The sequence below is a fragment of the Bos indicus x Bos taurus genome, chromosome X (assembly GCF_003369695.1).
Source record: "Bos indicus x Bos taurus breed Angus x Brahman F1 hybrid chromosome X, Bos_hybrid_MaternalHap_v2.0, whole genome shotgun sequence".
Taxonomy (NCBI): domain Eukaryota; kingdom Metazoa; phylum Chordata; class Mammalia; order Artiodactyla; family Bovidae; genus Bos; species Bos indicus x Bos taurus.
Window position 1 is genome coordinate 132372804 of NC_040105.1, and position 19745 is coordinate 132392548.

The window sequence follows — 19745 nt, forward strand, 5'->3', positions numbered from 1 at the left end:
TCATTTTCTGAGCCTAAGGGTTTTTTTTCACCTGTGAAAGTGGGATAAAGTGGTACCCTATAAGATGGTTGTCAAGGCTAAGGTGAGGTTAAATGTATTCATACAGCACTTGGGGCAAAGAATAGCTATAGTTATGAGTTATTACTAAGATTTGGAGAGGGAGCATAAATCACATGACTCCTGAGTAATGCCATCATGGCTTCCCACTGCACGGCGAATAAGACAGCCTCCTTCCTGGGCTCCGCACTTGGTCAGGTCCCTGCCTGCCTCTTGCCCAACCCCTCAGCTGTGTTCTGCCTGCCTGCCCCCTGAACTCAGCAAGCTCTCTGCTGCCTTAGGACCTTTGCATTTGCTCCTTCCTTGCTTGGAAGGTTCTTTGCCAGATCTTGTGCAGCTAGCTTTTTTCTGGGACAAGGGAGTATGTATGCTCTGTAATCCTCATTCAAATCGAGATACGGGATCTTTTGGCTTCCTGAGATTTAGATCTCAGCTCAGACATCATGACTTCAAAGCAAGTGTCCCTGAGCAAGTCCCCTTGCCATGCCCTCTGGCACAGCACCCTGCTCTATTCTCTCTAGAGCTCTCATCGTGATCTCCAGTTACCCTGTGCACAGTTTATTTCTATGTGCATCTTCCCTGCTCTGCCTCACCCTCCTGGAGAACGTACCACAAGAGCAGCCACTGTACTGTGTTTACTCCTATATCCTCAGCACCTTGAACAGCACCTGGTGCAAGGGAGAGCCTCAGTAAATACTTGAATGAATAGCTGGTGTAGAAGATGAGAAAGGAGGGGTGATGGTGGCAGGAACAAGGCTAGTGAGGGTGGAGCAGGTGGGGAGGAGGAGTGGCCTGGGCAGGGGAGATCACTTACTTCCAAGACAGGACGGAAGGGGGAGGGATGAGGGGACCCTGGAGACATTTTGATATGCAGTGCAGGGCTTCAAGTGCACTGCTTCGGCTGACCGCTTTGACATTTTCACAAAGGGTGCAGTCACCTGCTGAGAGCTGAAGGGCAGCAAAAGAGGGGTCTGGGCTCTGAGGCTAGTGGAGGGTTTTGGAATAATTGTACTAGTTGCATTTATTTAGCACTTAAGCACCAGGCACTGTTCCAAGCCCCTCAGACTAGTTGATTTCATCTCATGACAATCCTATGAGGAAAGGCACTATCATTACTTCTATTTTAAGATGTGGGAAGTGAGGTCCAGGGAGGTCAATTCACTTTTTCCCAAGGTCAGACATTTAGGACATGGCAGTCTGGCTCTTGGAGCCTATGTGAAGAACCTCTGCAGTTCCCTGCCTCCCTGGTCCCCAAGGCACAGGTATATGAAGGATCCGGAGGAGATAAAGAGGCCTGTGGAATGAGTGGCACATGGCAGGCCCAGGGGCAGCCAGCCAGCCAGTATGCTGTGCCAGGAACCTAGGAATGGGAGCACAAAGTGAAGGGGACCACGGGGTGGGGCAGGTGGTGACTCAGGGTTAAGCATGGCAAAGATGGAGGCCGAGGCTTTCTGAAGTGCATGAGGAAGGGGGTTTCTGGGCAGAGAAAACAGCATCTGCAAAGGGCCTGGGGTGGGAAAGAGCTTAGCTCATTGGGAGGAGTGAAAGGACAGTGTCACAGTATAGTGGCAGGGATGGGGGATGGTGCAAACCATCCAAAGTGGAGCCCAGGCATTGGTATTTTTCAAAGTACCCCAGGTTATGCAGTAGGTGTTGAGAACCACTGATTTAGACCAGTTTCCAGGTGTTGGTGGTTGGGGGCCTGACTGTAGATGGCAGGGATTATATTTATTGAATTCATTTCAGTGCTCAGTATGGTGGTTTGGGGCCCACACTTTGAGAAACATGGTCTAGATGATTCTAGTAGCCAAGATGGGGTCATTGACCAGCACAGAGCCATGGCTTCAAAGTGTGACCTCATCTCCTCCCAGGGAACCAGGACCGAGGTGAGGAAGAAGGCAGCATCAGTTGGGAAAGGATCAACTTAGGTGAGCAGCAAAGGTGGTAACTGGGCGGGGCTGGGGGGGGGACACTTTATCCCAGGCACAGGCAGAGGAAGTAGGGCTAGGAGCCAGGCACTGAGGGTGGGCAGCACAGGAAGGAGCAAAAGGAAGCCGGCGGTGGGCATGGGCAGAGCCATGAGTGGGGTTCCAAAGTTCAAGGCTCACTGCAATCAGGTGTGACATGCTGGTGATGGCACCTCATTATTCATCCTTTAATTGACACTTCAGTCCCACTCCCAAAAAGATGTGTGGTGAAACTGAAATATGGAAGTATGGAAGGGGACTGGATGGTGTGTCTGTGGTGGGGGGAGGAGGGCAGCAGAGCAGGCTGAGCAGGTGTCAGATTTTACCGAGCCAAGGTTGTTAACATCACATGAGAGTGAGAAAACCCTGGGTAGGGCAGCAGAGCCAGCATCATGCTGTCTGGCGCAGAGCTGGGGGGAGCAGGGATGGGTAGCATCCACACAGCACCCACTATGTGCCAGGCACCATGTTTGCCACTTTGTTTCTTTCTCATTTAATAACGCAAGGCCTGGTGGGGCATAGGAAAGTTTGCCCTTTTTTCTTAAATGCACTGGGAAGTAACTGAAGGGTTTTCAAGAAGGAAGTGATGAAAGTGATGTAGTTAAGTCATACAAGACTGGTACTCCGCCCATTCTATTCGATAGGCCAGGAAACTAGAGGTTAGCTAGTCCAGGCCCACGCACAAGAAGGTGGTGGCCAAACCCAGACTGAAACCAGGCCCCTCTGAGATACAGCAGTTAGGGCAGAACGTTAACAGTTGGTGAGCACAGGTTAGGGGTCTAGGGTGTTCATGTTCTCTTCTTTCAGCTTTTGTATATGTTTGAAAAGTTTTGTAAAAAAAAAAAAAATTAGAAAAAAGAACTAGGTCTAACTAGTTCTAAAAAGAGCTGGAGCTCTTTTTTCCCCCAGTATGCCATGCTCTATCACTAACCTAAGTGACATTAAGTCACTCATTGTCCCCTCTGAGCCTGACTTTGACCATGAGAAAAAACAGGATTGGATTAGACCACCATCAGGGTTCTCTAACACTTAGCAGCAATCTTGCCGGGGCAACATGTAGCTTTAGGTTGCTGCTGCTGCTGCTAAGTCGCTTCAGTCGTGTCCGACTCTGTGCAACCCCACAGACGGCAGCCCACCAGGCTCCCCTACCCCTGGGATTCTCCAGGCAAGAACACTGGAGCGGGTTGCCATTTCCTTCTCCAATGCAGGAAAGTGAAAAGTGAAAGTGAAGTCACTCAGTCGTGTCCGACTCTTAGCGACCCCATGGACTGCAGCCTACCAGGCTCCTTTGTCCATGGGATTTTCCAGGCAAGAGTACTGGAGTGGGTTGCCATTGCCTTCTCCTTTAGGTTGCTAGGCTACACTAAGAGACAGGGCTTCCACCTGCCCTGCACTCAGGAAAGCTACTATGGGTCTCCTGTAACAGCAGCTGGTGGGCAGTTTCTAACCTCTGGGAGGGTAGTCACTGAGGCTACCCTGTCGCACTGCCTGCTGCTCCATCCACGGTGGGGAACCACTTGCAAAAGGAAACACCTTCTTCTGCCAAGGCTTTGGGTGGGGCTACAAAAACCGTTCATGACAACACTGAATCAGCACATGCATTTGGGTCAAGTTCACAGAGCAGACTGGAAGACGACCCTGATTGAAAAGAAGCCTCCAGCTGAGGCCTCTTCAGTCCTGAAGGGAAAGGAATCAGAATGCCCAAATCCATACCAGAGATTGGAGGCAGGGAAATAAAGGCACTATGTTCGAATGAGGGGCTTTCTCTTCCAAGTGATGGAGCTCAGATTCAAGTTCAAAAAAGCACAACTAACTTTATGGGCTTTGTCACCCCAAGAGGTACTACAAGTTCAAAACGGATTTTTTTTAAAGTTGCAAATGAAGGATGTGAAAACAGGCTCTTTGGGAGGCAAGTCTAAACTACTGAGGCTATGGTGCCAAGGCCAAAGCAGTTCTCCAAAAATGCATATGACAGAGCGTGCCGGATTCCTGGGGCTGGCGCAATCATGGATCTGACTCAGTGTGACATTTGTGGCCATCAAGAATCAACATCTTTTCTTCTAACAGTGTTATTTTGTTGCCTGAATCCCCAGGGTCAAAATAAGGCTCCTTGGCTGACTTCTGAAAGCACTGTGACTGCTTTGTTTATTTTTGATAATACGTGGTTTCTTCTCCTGTCCAAGGGCAAGTACACTGAGAATTCTGATACTACTCCCTTTCAAGATAGGAAATGCCACTCCAGGCACAGCTGGGGGGGATGGCAGCAGTCATGTGGGACCTGGTGACATAAGCCTCCCTCTCAGTTCTTCCTAAGATCACACTTTGGTTTTTCACACAACATATATTTATTCAGAAAAAATTTGCAATAAATTATAATAAAAAAGATGACACGAAATACAGAATCCCACTAGCAGCTTTGCTTAGTGACCAAGACATTTTTGGGAAATATAACAAACCAGTCATTACAGGATAAAAATTAGGAAACAGTGAAAGGGAGACTAATGCAACATCATCATGAGGGGTTAAACCATTTCTTCCCTAAAACGACAACTGCAGAGTCCTTCCTTACCAGCTGGATCTAAACTCCTTACTTCAGAGGCGCTAGAAAATAGTACATTAGAGGTACCTAGGAGTTAGAGAGTGGGGTGCTGGAGTAGGCAGGGAAACAGATTTCTTATGTCTGCTCTGTTTCTGATCTCCCATCCTGAGAGATTGTCTAATCCCCTTGACCCTGTGTACATCCCAGGACCGGAGCTGGACAGAAGGTGGAGGCAGTGAAGCAACCGAGCGCACCTGCCTTTCAGAGAGCGAGCTGGATGCTGCCCACGGCCCCCACCAACCGCAGCCCTGACCACATGAAGGCCCCAGGGGGTAGCCGACTGGGGAATGTGTCTCCGACAGGCACTTCCCTGTCTTTGTGTGACCACCTTGCCCCAGCGTCTATCTATCACCTGCCTCTCCTCAGATCCCTTTCTGACCTAGTGGACATGACAAAACAGTTGTGTTCAGTCGGCCAGTAACTAAGTTCAGCACCCAGCCCCTGACTTATCAGGTCTGCAGCTATTTGGTACCAATAACTTGACTCCTACTTCCATAATTCCCAATCAGGAAAGGCTTTAGGCAGAATATCACAGGATACATACCTTTCTTCCCCCAAAGAACTCAATGCATGAGACAGGGGAGTTGAAGAACCACTCAGTGGCAGTGCTTTCCTGGCTCTCTGCTTCGATGCTCTAGAAGAGTCAGGAGTCAATGCCTAAGACCTTGCACACAGCCTATACACACGGCTCTGGGGTTTCCATGTGAACATGTGACAATGAGTCAACTCAGGGTGGTTTTAATGAAAGAAAACCAGGAGGAAGTCAATTACATCAGGCAGTTTTGCAGTCAGTGGCCGGTTTGCCAACCAACATAGATTAATTTTTTTAAAGGGGCTGCCCCACAGGAGCTTGAGTAAATGACAAGCTCAGAGGGTTGTCTTGGGAGGGAGAGAAGGTGCTTGCTTTGTCCCACTGCACAGTCTCTTTTACGCAGCACTGGACAGGTGACTGGGAGCCGAGGGCAGCTGGCTGCAGAGCCCCAGTCAGTCCTGATGCGGGAGGGGGCGACGGTACGTCAGGAGAGCAGAGAGGGGATTCTCGGGGTTATCCTCAATCCCCCTGCTGGGGGAAGGAACAGTTTCTGTAGAGGCCCACTTGGGGTGCAGCCTCCCTTTTTGACTGTGGTACAAGCGTTGCTCTGGAGGTGGATTTCTAAGTGAGGTGTGGGCCCCACAGACACCCAGGGTTGGTTCTTGTGTACAATTTGCATAAGAACCAAAAGGGATAGTAGGAAGCAGGACCTGTCGAACATGAATATTCTCACTCCTGAAACACTCAAGTGCTTCCACTGTGTGACTCTCTCACATCAATGAGATGTCATCTCTAATAGTCCCTAATGTTCTGCTACTAAGTGTGGTCTGAGACAAGAGAATATGCTTCCACTCATCATAGATCCATAAAAGGCCAATGTCAGGGAGGGGCACAGATACCATTGTGGCAGGAATGCACAAATGCATGTAAAAACCACATGGAGATGGTTAGCTCACTGCTGGAGACACCCAAGGAGGCACTAGCCTCACTGACTTTCTTCGTCATGGTAGTACTAGTGGAGTAGAGGACAAAGGGAGCTACGGGGGGGCGGTAGTGCCAAAGTGCTTTAGACCAAGGACTACGGACAAGTCCGAGCTACGGCAAGTAGTGCTTGTGGGCCTAGAAGGGGAACACCTCAGAATCTAGGTCTCAGGTGCTAAGGACAGTCATGATGGCTGGGCTGGAGGGCAACACACACATCCCCAGGTAAAGGAGTGTAAATACAGGTCTCTTTGCCTTATGAAGAGAGAACACAAAAACACCAAAATATGGTTAACTTTGGCTTGGCAATATAAGTCTAAAAGTATCTTGCTGCGTAGAATATGGCAAGGGAGGGGTTGGGAGACTCTTTTCCTTTCACACTAGAAACAGAACTTTTTCATGCCAACAGCCTCGAAATTCTGCAACGGACCCTTCCTGTGGCATGACTTTTGAAATCATTCTGAAATACTCGAGGCCCAACATCTTCTGCCTCTAGAACCTCGGGGAGTAGTAAGAGGAAAAGGCTTATCATTAGTCTTCATCACTCCCAAGTAGAAAAGTCAGAAGGAACTGGGTAGCACGCTGGCGGTCACTTGGAGTCTGTCTTGCCATAAGGTTGGGTGGAGGCCTTAGGAGGAGACTAGTGAAGAGAGTAGCTAGAGAGAGAGAGAAAGAAAAGGGGAAAACCCTCAGTTAGACACAACCTAAGCAAAACCTCAGGGATGGGGGTCAGGGGATGCGGGCAGTGGGAGGAAGTGACTGTTACACGCCTGGACACGAAGAAGGGAATACATGTGTCCCCCATCCACGGACAGTCCTGACCAATGCTCCCGTGTGGCCATTCCTAGGAAGTGTTCTTACCGATCATGTTGGCGTTGACATTGTTGTACTCGGAGAATTTTAAGAGTTCTCGAAGGAATGCCATCAAATAACGAAAAACATTTCTATGGCATCCTGGAAGCTGGGAAATCACCTGTTTTTTTTTTAAGAAAAAAGGGGGGGTGGGCAGTGAGGATAACATGGAGGAAGGTAGTAAGAAGAGCTCACAGCTGCCATGAAAGTGGTTTATAATTCAACCCTTACAGGACCCGTCCCTTGTTGACTCATGACCAATACTACCTGTTGAATGATAACTCACACGGCAGAATGGTCATCCTGTTTGGCCCCTGTCCACTCAATGAGTAGGCCACGTTAACACATAGTCATATGCATGCCCTGCCTCAGGAGCAGATGGGTGTCAGCCTGCTCTCTCCCAACCTCCCCAGGCAGGTGGTGGTGGCATCTGCCAAGCTGAACGGTTTTCTGTGCAATGCCATTTGGCATGGGTGCGAGTGCCTCCCGATACTCACTAGTTTGATTGAGAGGTATTCTCAGTTATTGTGCCTCAAAAGCATTTCAAGATTAAAAACAAACACCAAGAAGACAAAAAGAAAGGCTCACGAGTGGCACCCACCCTTCCTGGTCATGTTGGCCAGAATGCTGCATGTGATCACTTTACCAATCTTACCCTGGAGAAGAGGTGTGCACCCTGCTCAATGGGCTAACTGGAAAAGGGTGGCAAATATAATAGGAAATAACACAGCCTACAGTTGAAGGGTCCCAACTCTCAATGCTGGTGTCCTGCTCTGAACAGATCGAGACCCATCCTAGCACACAGCTGGTTGTCCAGCTGGCTTTGTAAAAATGACTGATTTCTCTGTGGGGGAACTTGCCTCAAACACATTCTCAGAGCAACAAGACTCACCTGTCGGCAGATCCGGGGATCCTGAGCAGAGTCGAGGCATCGCTGATAGAGCTCATAACAGATGACAGGTTCTGGCAGGGCTTCTAGGAAAATGAGCAGTGCCTCAGCCACTGAGTGGTTACTGCCAGCTGGATGGCCTTCTGTCAAGGGAAAGTGGCTCCAGGAAAAAGGCCACACTTAGATGCAATGTGCTCCCTCCCTCAAGCTCCCTCAGGGGTGGTTTTCTTCCTCTTATTCAGGGCACCCTGATCCTAATTGGGGTTTGATATTTTAGTGGTCCAGGTGTGCTATAGCTGAGTTATTAGAGAATTGATCGAACACTCTTGGGAGGTTTGGCCTGACTCGAGAGTCAAGGGAACTTGACGTGGCCTGCAGAATGACAGTTCACACTGGAAACTCATCACCAAGATTTCCCATCCTCCTCCCGGTCGTGTGGTGGCAGGAGTGATCACTGGCCTAAAGCAGAGCAGCACCATGGCTGTTGGTCATATGTCCCATGCAAATTACAATTCATGGTTATCTACCCTTTGATTCCTTTTAGTAAGCATCTCATACAGAGAAAGCGTGAAAGTTCCTAAAGGGAATTGAGAACTGTATAGTCAAAAGACAGTTACGAATAAAATAAATATGGAAAACACAAAAATCACACGCAGGTGGGAAGAAGAGTTTGGGCAAGTACACATCCAGCTTCCTAAGCTTTTGTCGAAAAGGATACGGATTGTCTTGGGAATGCTGGTGTCCAGACAATCAATGATCTGCTGTAACTCCTCCTGCATTCCAGGGGTTTGGAACAGATCCTCCTACCAAAGAGGTTACAATGAATGAAACAGCAAAATGACCATCCCTAAGGTTCTGACGATTACCCAGCGATGAGGAGAGCAGCAGGAAGCGAGGGGAAGGAAGAAGCATCATTCATGATGAGGAACAGAGGTGTGACAATGGCACCTTTTCCCTTTATCATCTCTGTAATCCGTGTGAAATTTTCTTTCAAACTAGGAGATTATCGTCCAAGGTTTCAGCCTGCACCTGACAGGGCAGGGGACTGGATGACTCAACGGGGACATCAGGCATTCCCACTTCCAGGCTCCTGACAGGTACAGAAGGTGGAGTCCAAACAGGGGATCATATCCAAATATTGACACACAGACTGCTAGGGCAGGAGTCAAGGGTATGTCCACACCAAACCTTGTTTTCAAGTTCTGTTACTTTTCCGTAGGTAAGATAACATTATCTTTCAATGTAGGCCAAAGAAAACTTTCTTTTTTGGAAGAATGGGTTGGGGATGGTAGGTATTTTAGATGGGACTGAAAAGTAAGGACAAATTTTTAAAAAATGGTTTGCTTTGGACTTTGAAATCTGCGATGCCAAGGTGACAGCTGAAGCAGGTGCTCCGGACTCAGGTGCTGAGTGGTCCAGGGGAAAGCGTGTGTGGCCAGGGGACAGGGGAGCTCAGTTGGGCTCTACTCTGCCACTACACTTATGCCATAGTCTTAGGTAAATCCCCCAGCCTGCCTGCTTCAGCTCTCACAGCTATACATGGGAATACTTCCACTTGTCCAGGTGCTCTCAGGTGACAGTGCTGTTCTGCAGAAGTGGCTTGGGAAAGTTAAAAGCACTATCTATACTGACGCGAGGTACTATCATTTCCCAGTAGACTCAGGTGCCTTCCAAAGGTGCCCGGAGGCCTGCCCTCACTCACCTGGTGACAGGCATATCTGAATAAATGGTCTACCAGGAGCCAGATCTCCTTGGGGACCTTAAGAGGTCTCTCACTGGCACCTTCATCCAAGGGAACCATCTGCAGAAGGGATTTCTCCTAATAGATGAAAAACAGTGAGAGTCAAAAGGGTCTCAATAAAAATTCCTGTGTCAAACCATCTTCCCCCCACTCCAGTTCTGCTTATATGGGTATTATCTGATCTTCAGCTCTTAACACTGTTATTTTTTTTTTTTTCCTTCCTGGGACGCTCCTGGTCAGAAGGCACTAAATATGGATTTCCACAGTTAAATGATATCCTTTTCTAACAAGACGCTTCACTTAACCGTTAAGCATTCCATCTGGGTTTATTATGTTTCTCACATCGATGCACTGTGCCCTGTAAATCCTTTCAAGGGTGACACTGAGAACCGGCAATACAGTCACGGTCCACACACTACCAGAGACTCACGGACCATTAAGTTACAATTGTCAACAGAGCACTTGGAGAGAGCAGCAGCTACTGAGGTTTTTTGTTGACTTTTAATTTATTCTTCTTTTAGGTCTTACCACAAATATCAGAGCTTGCATTGTTGATTTAAATGGCGTTCTCTGGTCCTCAAGAATGAAAGACAATTCACATTAGACCTACATGCATGAATATTTCAGGCTTGACAGAAGATCTAATCTTAAGGCACTAAAACTCAAAGTCCTAAGATCCAAAAATAGTAAACTGAACACAGCATCCCAAGAGCCGGAAATACCACGAAAAGTCTAGGCTCTGAGTCCAGAAGTTATTCTTTATAGTAACAGCTCAGCAAAGAGTTCTCAGGCCTTTGACTCCATTCACCTAACTTTCTACTCTCTCTTAGATTCTCCTGAAGGAATCTCAGAGGAAAACCCAGACGCGACATAAGTTAGATCAGTAACTAAACCTGAACTGGAAAATGGGGAATAAACTCAATTATTTCATGTTTATATAAGTCAAATATAAAATATATCACAAAGATTTCTGAAATAGGTTAAAAGGCATCTGAAGGCAGCCTTCATACAAAATCTAGTGCAGAAAATGGTGACCAGTTTTTGGCATCTTCCACCTCCTACACCTCTGGCTTAAGGTCACATATTATGTATACGCAAACTTAGAAAGTGCTGTAAATTTGATCCACAACCCTTAGCTGTGTCACTTGAAGGGAAAGAAGAGAAGTATTTCACTACTTTCAGTGAGTGCATACAGTAGAACAGACAGAGGGCTAAGAAGAGTGTTCTGTTCTTCAACATGCACGGGTGACCTTTTAAAGCCGCTGTGCCTTTCTACGGGCATCAGGAAGAGAAGGAAGCGTGACAGTTGGTTAGCATTTAAAATCTATCTTCTTCACATTCATTTTGTTTCTTTTCTTTCCCTGGGAATCCATCACTTTATATTCACGTCTCCTAGAGCTGCCAGACCTTCAATCATGGCTCATCCATTAACTTCTTTCCACTTGCAAGTATTAAATCCAGGCATCCACATGACACCTGAGCCAAAACACTGTCCATAATGCACTCTGCTCACTTTCTGGACCAAATGCAACACATGTACAGATTCTTCAGCAGAATAAATTATTCAGCACTAGTTCATGTACTTTTTAAAAAATCCGACATCCAATTAGCACTTTTCCTGTACTAAGGCATTAAGGCAACACAAGGCACTGTTCAAGATGAAAAGACACATGGCCTGCTATTAACAGGAAAGGGTTGGGAAGCAGAGCCGTCTCAATCCTTAGTGGTTTAAAAAGGTTAATAAAATGCCACCAGGTTACATACACCATCCACTATCCATTTTCAAATTCACGTGTGCTAATATGAAATGTCATGCTTGTTGTCTCTGAAGTCTAGAGAAAGATTACACCCAAGAAATAAACTTTAAAAAAAGTCCACAAATGATCCTGAACTCTAATTTTTCAAAGAGAAACCAGGCACGCTGTGTCTTCTTTCAATGGGACACATTCAGTGCTTGATAAGTCCATACTCTGTAACCTCCGTGCTATTAACTGAAGCACAAAAACAGTATGCCGTGCCTACCATGAAAACACATTAAACTCCACCAAATGGGGAGGTCACATTAGATACTGTGTGAAAGTGCTTTAAGAATGGTTTTCAAGCCCGTATTTCTCTATTAGATGACCCTGTGTAGAGCTGGGCACCCTCCAGCTTGAGGATGGAGAGGTGGCAAAGCACCACAGAAGGAGTGCTCACTTGGTCCCTGCACTGGGTATGCAGGAGACCCGGGTTCTAGTCCCCTGTGCTCCACACCCTTGATGTCAGGAGCAGGATGACTTCAGTGAGATTCTCAACCTTCCTGGGGTGTCTATTAGAATGGAGACGACATCTTACCCTGTCTGAAGGCAGGGAACTCTACCACATGATCCCTATGATCTCATTCAGGTCTAGGATTCTATTCTATGCTCTATTCTTGACCATATCTGTGCATTCTTTCAGTAATTACTCTTATCACTTCCCCCAAATCACTTTTAAAGAACAGAAATTCACTTCTGCTTTTACTATCATTGAAAATGGAGAATGGCTAAGCGGTACCCTCCTCTATCTTATGAGCTTTCATATACATCAAGACAGCTCTTCAGTTACTTCTCATTTCAAAAAATGGTAATCTGGAACTTTGGGTCCTTTGCTTTTATGTTCTGGGTCTCAATGACTTGGCAGGTGTAGTAAGTATCTTTCCTGTACTTTAGACACATTTAAACACAGCTGGCAGAATTTGGGGGGATTCTCATGGAGTCAGAGGTCTCTGATATGGGAAAGCTGAGGGATAAATTCCAAGGACCATGGTTAAATGTTAACCAAGCACAGGGAAATGCATAATCACCAATGGATTGCATTACCTTTTCTAGGAAGCTGTCTTCTTCCTGAGAGCAGAGCAGGAAAAGAAAGTCATTGACAGATAGAAAATGATTAGAATTAATTTACAGAATTAGAAACAGATCAGTATTATCAGAATGCACTAGCTTACTAGATACATATATTTTAAACAGCTTTAAATTCTGCAAATAAATTCTGTTGAAAATGGAACATATTCTCACATACAAATTTCTCGATTATGCATATTCAATTTTGGGCAGTTTGTTGAGACTATCGCTCAAGAAACATACGTGTGCAGTCCTAGACTTTGGTGTCCATTTGCAGATGTCAGCTGATCAGCCAAACGCCCACTGGGGTTTCCTCTTCCTGCGCTGCTGGGCGGCATCTCGCTCACCCTAGTGCCACTTCAATGGAAGAATGTGGTTGTGAGCCCGAGAGCAGCCATGCAGAAGGAGATGGTGAGCATCTCTCCTCTCCACTGCGATGCCTCTCAGCCTAGCTAGCAGTCTCTCTCACTCCTTTCCCCTGCCTGGTACCCTCTCCCCTCCTCAAGGGCCGTTAGAGTCCCCAAATATGAAGTCTCTCTGAAATACAAATTCATTTCATTCCAGACCTTTGTGGACCATAAGATCCATCATTATCCCCTAGTGTGTTTTCCTACAAGGCATAACAGAAAAAAAGAGAAGCAAAGAAGAGGGAAGAAGGTGTCTTTTTAATCATCTTTGTGTTTCACCATTATTACCATCTAACAAAGACAACAGCAACAATAACTACTGCCACCACTTAAGGGGTATCTGCCATGTAGGGGTATCTGCCAGCAGTAATTGCAACGGGCTCATATACAATGTCATTTAGTCTCCGCACAAACGCAAAGTAGATTGTTGGGGGCCAGAGTGAGGTACTCCGCCCGTGGCAAAGGTCATGAGGAAGGAGGCTCGACATACGCAAAGGCGGGATCGAGCCTCAGGAGTCCCCCTGGAAATCCTCGAGCATCTACCCCCATAACCAGAGCCTGCCTACTTTACTACTTTGTGCTCTCACCTACACCTCTGACTTTACGGGGGGCTGTCCCCCACCACCTCTTTCGGAGAAGGAGTTAACCTAGAGCTCCAGTCAATAAAAACTCTTGGGCGTGACAAGAGTGTTTTAACCTACAAACTCCTCTGAAGGTTCTCTAGCCTGCCTGACGGGCTCGTCTGGCCACATGTGATTGCTCACAGCCTCCCAACCGTGAGAGGCACGAGATGCTTTAAACCCTCTAAAAACAGGTTCTTTAGAGAAGTTAGAAAACTATAAGTATAGTGGGCTGATTAGAAATTGTGTTGGTGAAGGGTTTTTCATTTGTTGAGCCAATGTTTGTTGCTAAGTCTCCATATCCCCTGCCCTTACACACATTGATGAATATATAGAAGAAATAAGTATTAACCTTTGATATTAATCACGTTACACCTTAGGCTAAGTAAATTCTTTCCTTAACTAAAACCCACTATACCCTCACCCTGTAGGAATGTAACTTTATTTGGGTGGGCGTCTGTTTTGAGAATAATCACCCTTGGAGAAATAAGTGTCCTGGTTGACTGACCACTGTCACAAGGAGAGGGTCATAAATTGTCAGCAGGCCCCCCTGGCCAGAAGATGATGTAACACCCCTAAGACCTCTGTATACATTTGTATGAAGCACCTGACTTTGATGAAAGTCAGGACTGCTGACCCCATGTGACTTTTGCATAACATCTCAGTGTATAAAAGTAGACCATGGAAAATAAAGAATTGGGATCAGTTTCTCGAAATACTGGTCTCCCCATGTCTCTCTCTCTCTTACTCTGGCTGAGTCTCCATCTGGAGCGCGGAACCCACCAAGCTTACTAATTTTGCCTGGGCTTCTAAGATCCGAACGGGGAGGCCTCAGTGTCTCCTCTCCTTCGGGAGAACGGAAGGACGCCTGCGGCCTACGTAAGTGGTGCAAGCTTCTTGTCTTGAAGTTTTATTGGTCCCCCGCGTAAACCAAGCTACTCAGCCTCTTTTCTCCACTGAATTTTCCTACTGAGCTATCCTCATTCTATTACTCCTTACATCTCTAATTAATATCTAATTGAAGCTATTGTATCCTGATCCTCGCCGACGCCGTCCCCGCTTTGAACTCCCTGGATCAGCCGAGGCTGGACCCCGGCAGGTGGCGCCCGAACAGGGGTAGATACTACTCCCACTTTACAAATGAGGCAACTGAGGCTCTGGGAGATCAAATTATTTGCCCACAGCCACACTCTCAGCTATTAATTGGCAGAATCTGGATTACAACCCAAGTCTGACTGACTCCACAGTCATGACCACTATGCTCCCTTAGGTAACTCAGAAAAGTATAAACTGACTGCTTCCTAGACAGAGAGGTGGAGGAAATTTTCGAGAATGTATTCTATTTTCCGGCAGGCTAAAGACAGTTAAAAGGCAGCAGGGTTAGTGGAAAGAGTACAGGCATGGGTGTCAGGCAGTCCTGCGTATGAATCTTCATTCTACCTCTTAATTCATTTTGTACGGACTGCAGGCAAGCTACTGAACTTCACAGAGCCTCGGTTTCTCCATCTCTAACCAGAGACAACAACATTTACCTCACAGGCACACGGAAGTGGCCTAAAACTCGGAGTAGGGGAGGGGGGCGGAGGGTGTGCAGTGGTTTTGCAAAAGGCCAGCAGCAGGCCAGGTCTCTCAAAGCTCCCTGCACCTCCCCAACAATTCCCAACCCTGTCAGGGGCCACCAAGAACGTGAATAGAAATCCCATGTCTCGGTCTGAGAGTGAAAGGAGAAATCCTGATCTCACCATCAGAACTGTGCAGGAGCTTGGAGGTGGGGAAGTGAGTGTTTCCTGACACTCCAACCAGTGCTGAGTACATTGGTCCCACGTGCCTGTTCCATATGATGGGTAGAGTTTGTAGTATTAGTAGCTACATTATGAGCTAACCATGCTTTTGTAGCATATATACAATGAAATACCATATATAGAATGAAATAAAAGTAATCAGAATAATAGTGATTTATAAAGGATACAAAATTTATAGTATTGTAATTATAATACTTTGGAAGTCAATTCTGAGGGCCAAACATCTAAGTTAACTCAATTTTGGAGTACAATCTTTTTTAAAATTTAGAACTACTTGTTAACAGAGAATCTTCCTGTCTGACAGACTTCTCTATTTTCCCTCCCGTGAATATGTGCCATATGATGTGATGAGTAAAACCAGGCAGAGTTTTTATATATTAACCTGCCAAACCATCAAAAAGGTCTTCTTTGAGCACTATCTACCAGTGCAGACACTGCGTTAAGTGTCTTTGAGGGGTGGTGGTGGGGGCAGGTGTGAAAAGTGAGGCTACAGAGAGGGGAAAGACATGGTCTTTGACTCAAGTTTGCAACTGAGTTGGGGTGAAGAGGCCCAGAATTTATGGCCTGGCATTATTGTGATTCACCAATCTGAGTTCTCAATAAATGGTAAAAATAAATAAATAAAAAATCAGGGGTACAAAGGAAGAAGTCCAACTAGCCCTTAAAAGAATCACAGGATTTTAAAGGGTAGAGATGAGGTGGGGACATTACAAGTGGCAGGGAGGCAGAAAGAAACAAAGGTGGCGAGATTAGGGAAAAGTTGATCATATGGTTCCTGGGGGAGGATAAAGGGGGAATGAAAAAACTATCAGGAAATAAATCTAAAAAGGTATATTGAAGTCAGACTCTGCAGGGCCTTAAATGACAGGTAAAGCAATTTGGATTGTATTCAGCAGGTGTGGGGGAGCCAAAGGTCTGCCTTTAAGCAAGGAAACCATAGGCCCCATAGCTATATTACAAACCGATCAGTCCAACAGCCCTGAAGAGGGCAAATGCAAGGTTAGGGAAATAGAGGCAGAGGGAATCTTTAAAAGGCTAAGGAGGTAGATCAAGTGGGAGAGAGTATGCACCTCACCTAATAATGGGAACATAACTTTTTTTTTAAAAAAATGAATGGATACAAGAGAAAACTCTGAAATCAAAAGGTCTCTGGTACTGGTGGAGGTGCAGCAGACTTACATTGATAGTTTATTCCTCTGGCTGCAGGCAGAAAGTGGGTGTAACTTATACTTATTTCAACTCTAGGTTCAACTCTGAAAATAGAAACATCACTTGCTGCTGCTGCTGCTAAGTTGCTTCAGTCGTGTCCGACTCTGTGTGACCCCATAGGCAGCAGCCCACCAGCCTCCCCTGTCCCTGGGATTTTCCAGGCAAGAACACTGGAGTGGGTTGCCATTTCCTCCTCCAATGCATGAAAAGGAAAAGTGAAAGGGAAGTCGCTCAGTCGTGCCCAACTCTTAGCGACCCCATGGACTACAGCCTACCAGGCTCCTCCATCCATGGGATTTTCCAGGCAAGAGTACTGGAGTGGGGTGCCATTGCCTTCTCCGAGAAACATCACTTGCTGCTGCTAAGTCACTTCAGTCGTGTCCGACTCTGTGCGACCCCATAGACGGCAGCCCACCAGGCACCCAGTCCCTGGGATTCTCCAGGCAAGAACACTGGAGTGGGTTGCCATTTCTCCTCCAATGCATGAAAGTGAAAAGTGAAAGTGAAGTCGCTCAGTCGTGTCCGACCCTCAGCGACCCCATGGACTGCAGCCTACCAGGCTCCTCCATCCATGGGATTTTCTAGGCAAGAGTACTGGAGTGGGGTGCCATTGCTAGCCCCCACTAAAAAAGAGCATTCTCCTAAGGCAGGCCTACCATTGCTGCTAATCAGTTAGTTCAACTGACTTGATTACTGGCTGCAAAAGGTTACATGTTGATCATATTATGATCAACGTTATGTGGCAGCCAAGCCTGGATGGGAAGGGAGTTTGAGGGAGAATGGATACATGTATATGTACAGTTGAGTCCCTTCTCTGTTCAGCTGAAACTATCACAACATTGTCAATGGGCTATACCCCATACAAAATAAAAAGTTCAAAAAAAAAAAAAGGGAAAAGAGCCCAGGAGTCACCAGCGGGAACATTGGCTTATAACAAATACACTGCAAATCATTCTTCACCCCAGCATTCAGCCTTAGAGGTAATTTCCCAGTAATAAATGCAATGAAAATCATGTAAAAAAGTCATTTAGAGGCAGATTCAAATTTAAAAATAAAAAGCAGAAAACTGAACAGATACTGAAGTTCTAGAAAGGATTCATTCATGTGAAATCTAAAAAGAAACACAAACCTTAAACTTCATAGGGTAAGAAATGGGTCATTAGGTCAGAAAGACAAAATAAACATCTACTAAAGAGATCACTGGGAACAAATTAATCACCAAGTTGTTATTCATGCTATTTCAGATTTTTGATATTGTTCTGTTAATAGACATGTGATGTGCTTAGTCGTTCAGTCGTGTCTGACTCTCTGCGACCTCATGGACTGTAGCCTGTCAGGTTCCTCTGTCCATTGGGATTCCCCAGGCAAGAATACTGGAGTGGGTTGCCATGCCCTCCTCCAGGGGATCTTCCCAACCCAGGGATCAAACCCAGGTCTCCTGCATTGCAGGTGGATTTTTTACCATCTAAGTGGCCAGAAAAGCCCTTAATAGACAGGTCCCCAAGCAAATACAGCTGGTTCCCTCATCCCTCAACTTTTTCCATCTCTGTATTTACAAGCCAAACCTTTAGCTAAATCTGATAGGTTCAAGCTTAGTCTCCTTTCCCACTAGTCCAATCTACATACAAACTAGAAAGTCCCTCCAAATGTGTCTATTTATAACCACCTACTAATGTGACCATTTACAACCACATACTACTCATCAAAGACTTCCAATGGGTCTAGATGCCCTCTGGCTCCAGTATAAACTCATCTGTTGACTTCAAGGCTCTCCATCCCCCATTCCCACCCTACTTAGCCAGCTTCACACACCAAAATAGGCTGATTCTGAGACTGATTTTCACAGAAATTAGCTCATCAATCAGTAAGCTTTTACAGCATATAAGGGCTTGAGTAAGCAGCACAGGAAAGGAATCTATTTGTTAATATAAATTACAAGTTCCACATTCTAAATGACTCATTTTAAATAACTTTCCAAAATATTGACTTACCCAACACACTGGACATGGGCCAGTAAAGGAAGTTAATGTTTAGATGATCTCTAACCAAACTTCCTATTAACCTCAGTTTAGAATTTAGCCATATTGTAAATACAAGTAAACTTTCATCACCACTGAATTATAGGAACCCAATAAACTCTGTAATACTTTGTATTCAATATACAACAAATACATATTGACGAGTATATGCTACTTAATAAACCAGAAAAATCCACCTTAATTCTGGAAAAGAATAATTACAAAGAGATTATCCTGTTTGTCACCTGTGCTAATCCTAACAGTTCTAGTAGCGGCAAAGTCACTATCAGGGAGAATGAAAAGGATTTATACCAGTTACTTTATTCTGCACTTGCGGGGAAGAGCACGTAGCAGAAGAATCTTGGTGAAAACAGCACAAGAGAGTCAACACAGGCACTGAACTCACTTCTAGTTTCACTCAAATTTTAGAGTAAATAATACAAAAAGGACAATAGGTACCGTCTCATGGGATTTGAAATGTCATCTTGGGTCTTAGAACAAGCAAGAACAAACAATCTGAAGCATTTCAGACGGTCAAAATCAAGCCAAAACAGCATGGGAAGGTATTACAAGTGGGGTACAGATAATCTTAGATTCTTGTTTGTTGCCCCACATTAATATGGATAATTTCCTCATCAATGAGATCCAGGAATTTAATAATAATTAAATGCAACAGGCTGTGAAAGAATCGGGACCCTAAATCCTACAAAATTAAAGCTTTAAACAGAATAAATTGTGACCACACACATACAATTTAAGAAGAACTCAACAGTTTTGTAAGAAAAAAATGATCAGGGTTCTATTTAAAAAACAAACAAACTCTGAATCATGCATGCACAAAAAGAAGGAAAAAGGCTTCCTACAGAGCCATTAACTCCACTAAAGATTTTGGCTACTTCCTATTCATGGTCAAATGTGGCTGAATTATCTGATAATATCTTAAAGAAACTTTCCTTAATGGTGGTTAAGTCTCCTTCCCATCCCTTTAATTAAGATGGGACAATTACAGTAAAAAGTAGTATATAGTGCCTGAGCCAACTTTGAGCAAAAGGTTCCAGTTAGAGGGAGTACAAAAGGATAAGTTTAAAAAATCATTAAGAGGAAACAATCAGACAAATTTTTACAATGGCAGGCCCCTGACTGGACAATTGTCCTGGATTTTTAAAAAGCCAACGTCATCAAAAGAAAAAAAGGGAAGAACTGTTCT

The 19745-nt window shown here is 45.5% G+C and overlaps 1 protein-coding gene across 4 annotated transcripts in view; it reads right to left on the minus strand.

The window, feature by feature from the left end:
- Nucleotides 1-4350: 4350 nt before the first annotated feature.
- OCRL (OCRL, inositol polyphosphate-5-phosphatase) overlaps nt 4351-19745 on the minus strand; it is a 51804-nt gene continuing 36409 nt past the window's right edge. For 3 of the 4 annotated variants that reach the window (XM_027533036.1, XM_027533034.1, XM_027533038.1), the window contains 6 exons: nt 12459-12482; nt 9580-9696; nt 8596-8680; nt 7881-8008; nt 6998-7109; nt 4351-6792 (listed from right to left, as the gene is read on the minus strand). In XM_027533036.1, the coding sequence (XP_027388837.1) occupies nt 6668-6792; nt 6998-7109; nt 7881-8008; nt 8596-8680; nt 9580-9696; nt 12459-12482 (591 nt within the window). In that variant the 3' untranslated portion in view covers nt 4351-6667. The remainder of the gene's footprint in view (nt 6793-6997; nt 7110-7880; nt 8009-8595; nt 8681-9579; nt 9697-12458; nt 12483-19745) is intronic. The other variant, XM_027533037.1, reaches the window with a different exon arrangement.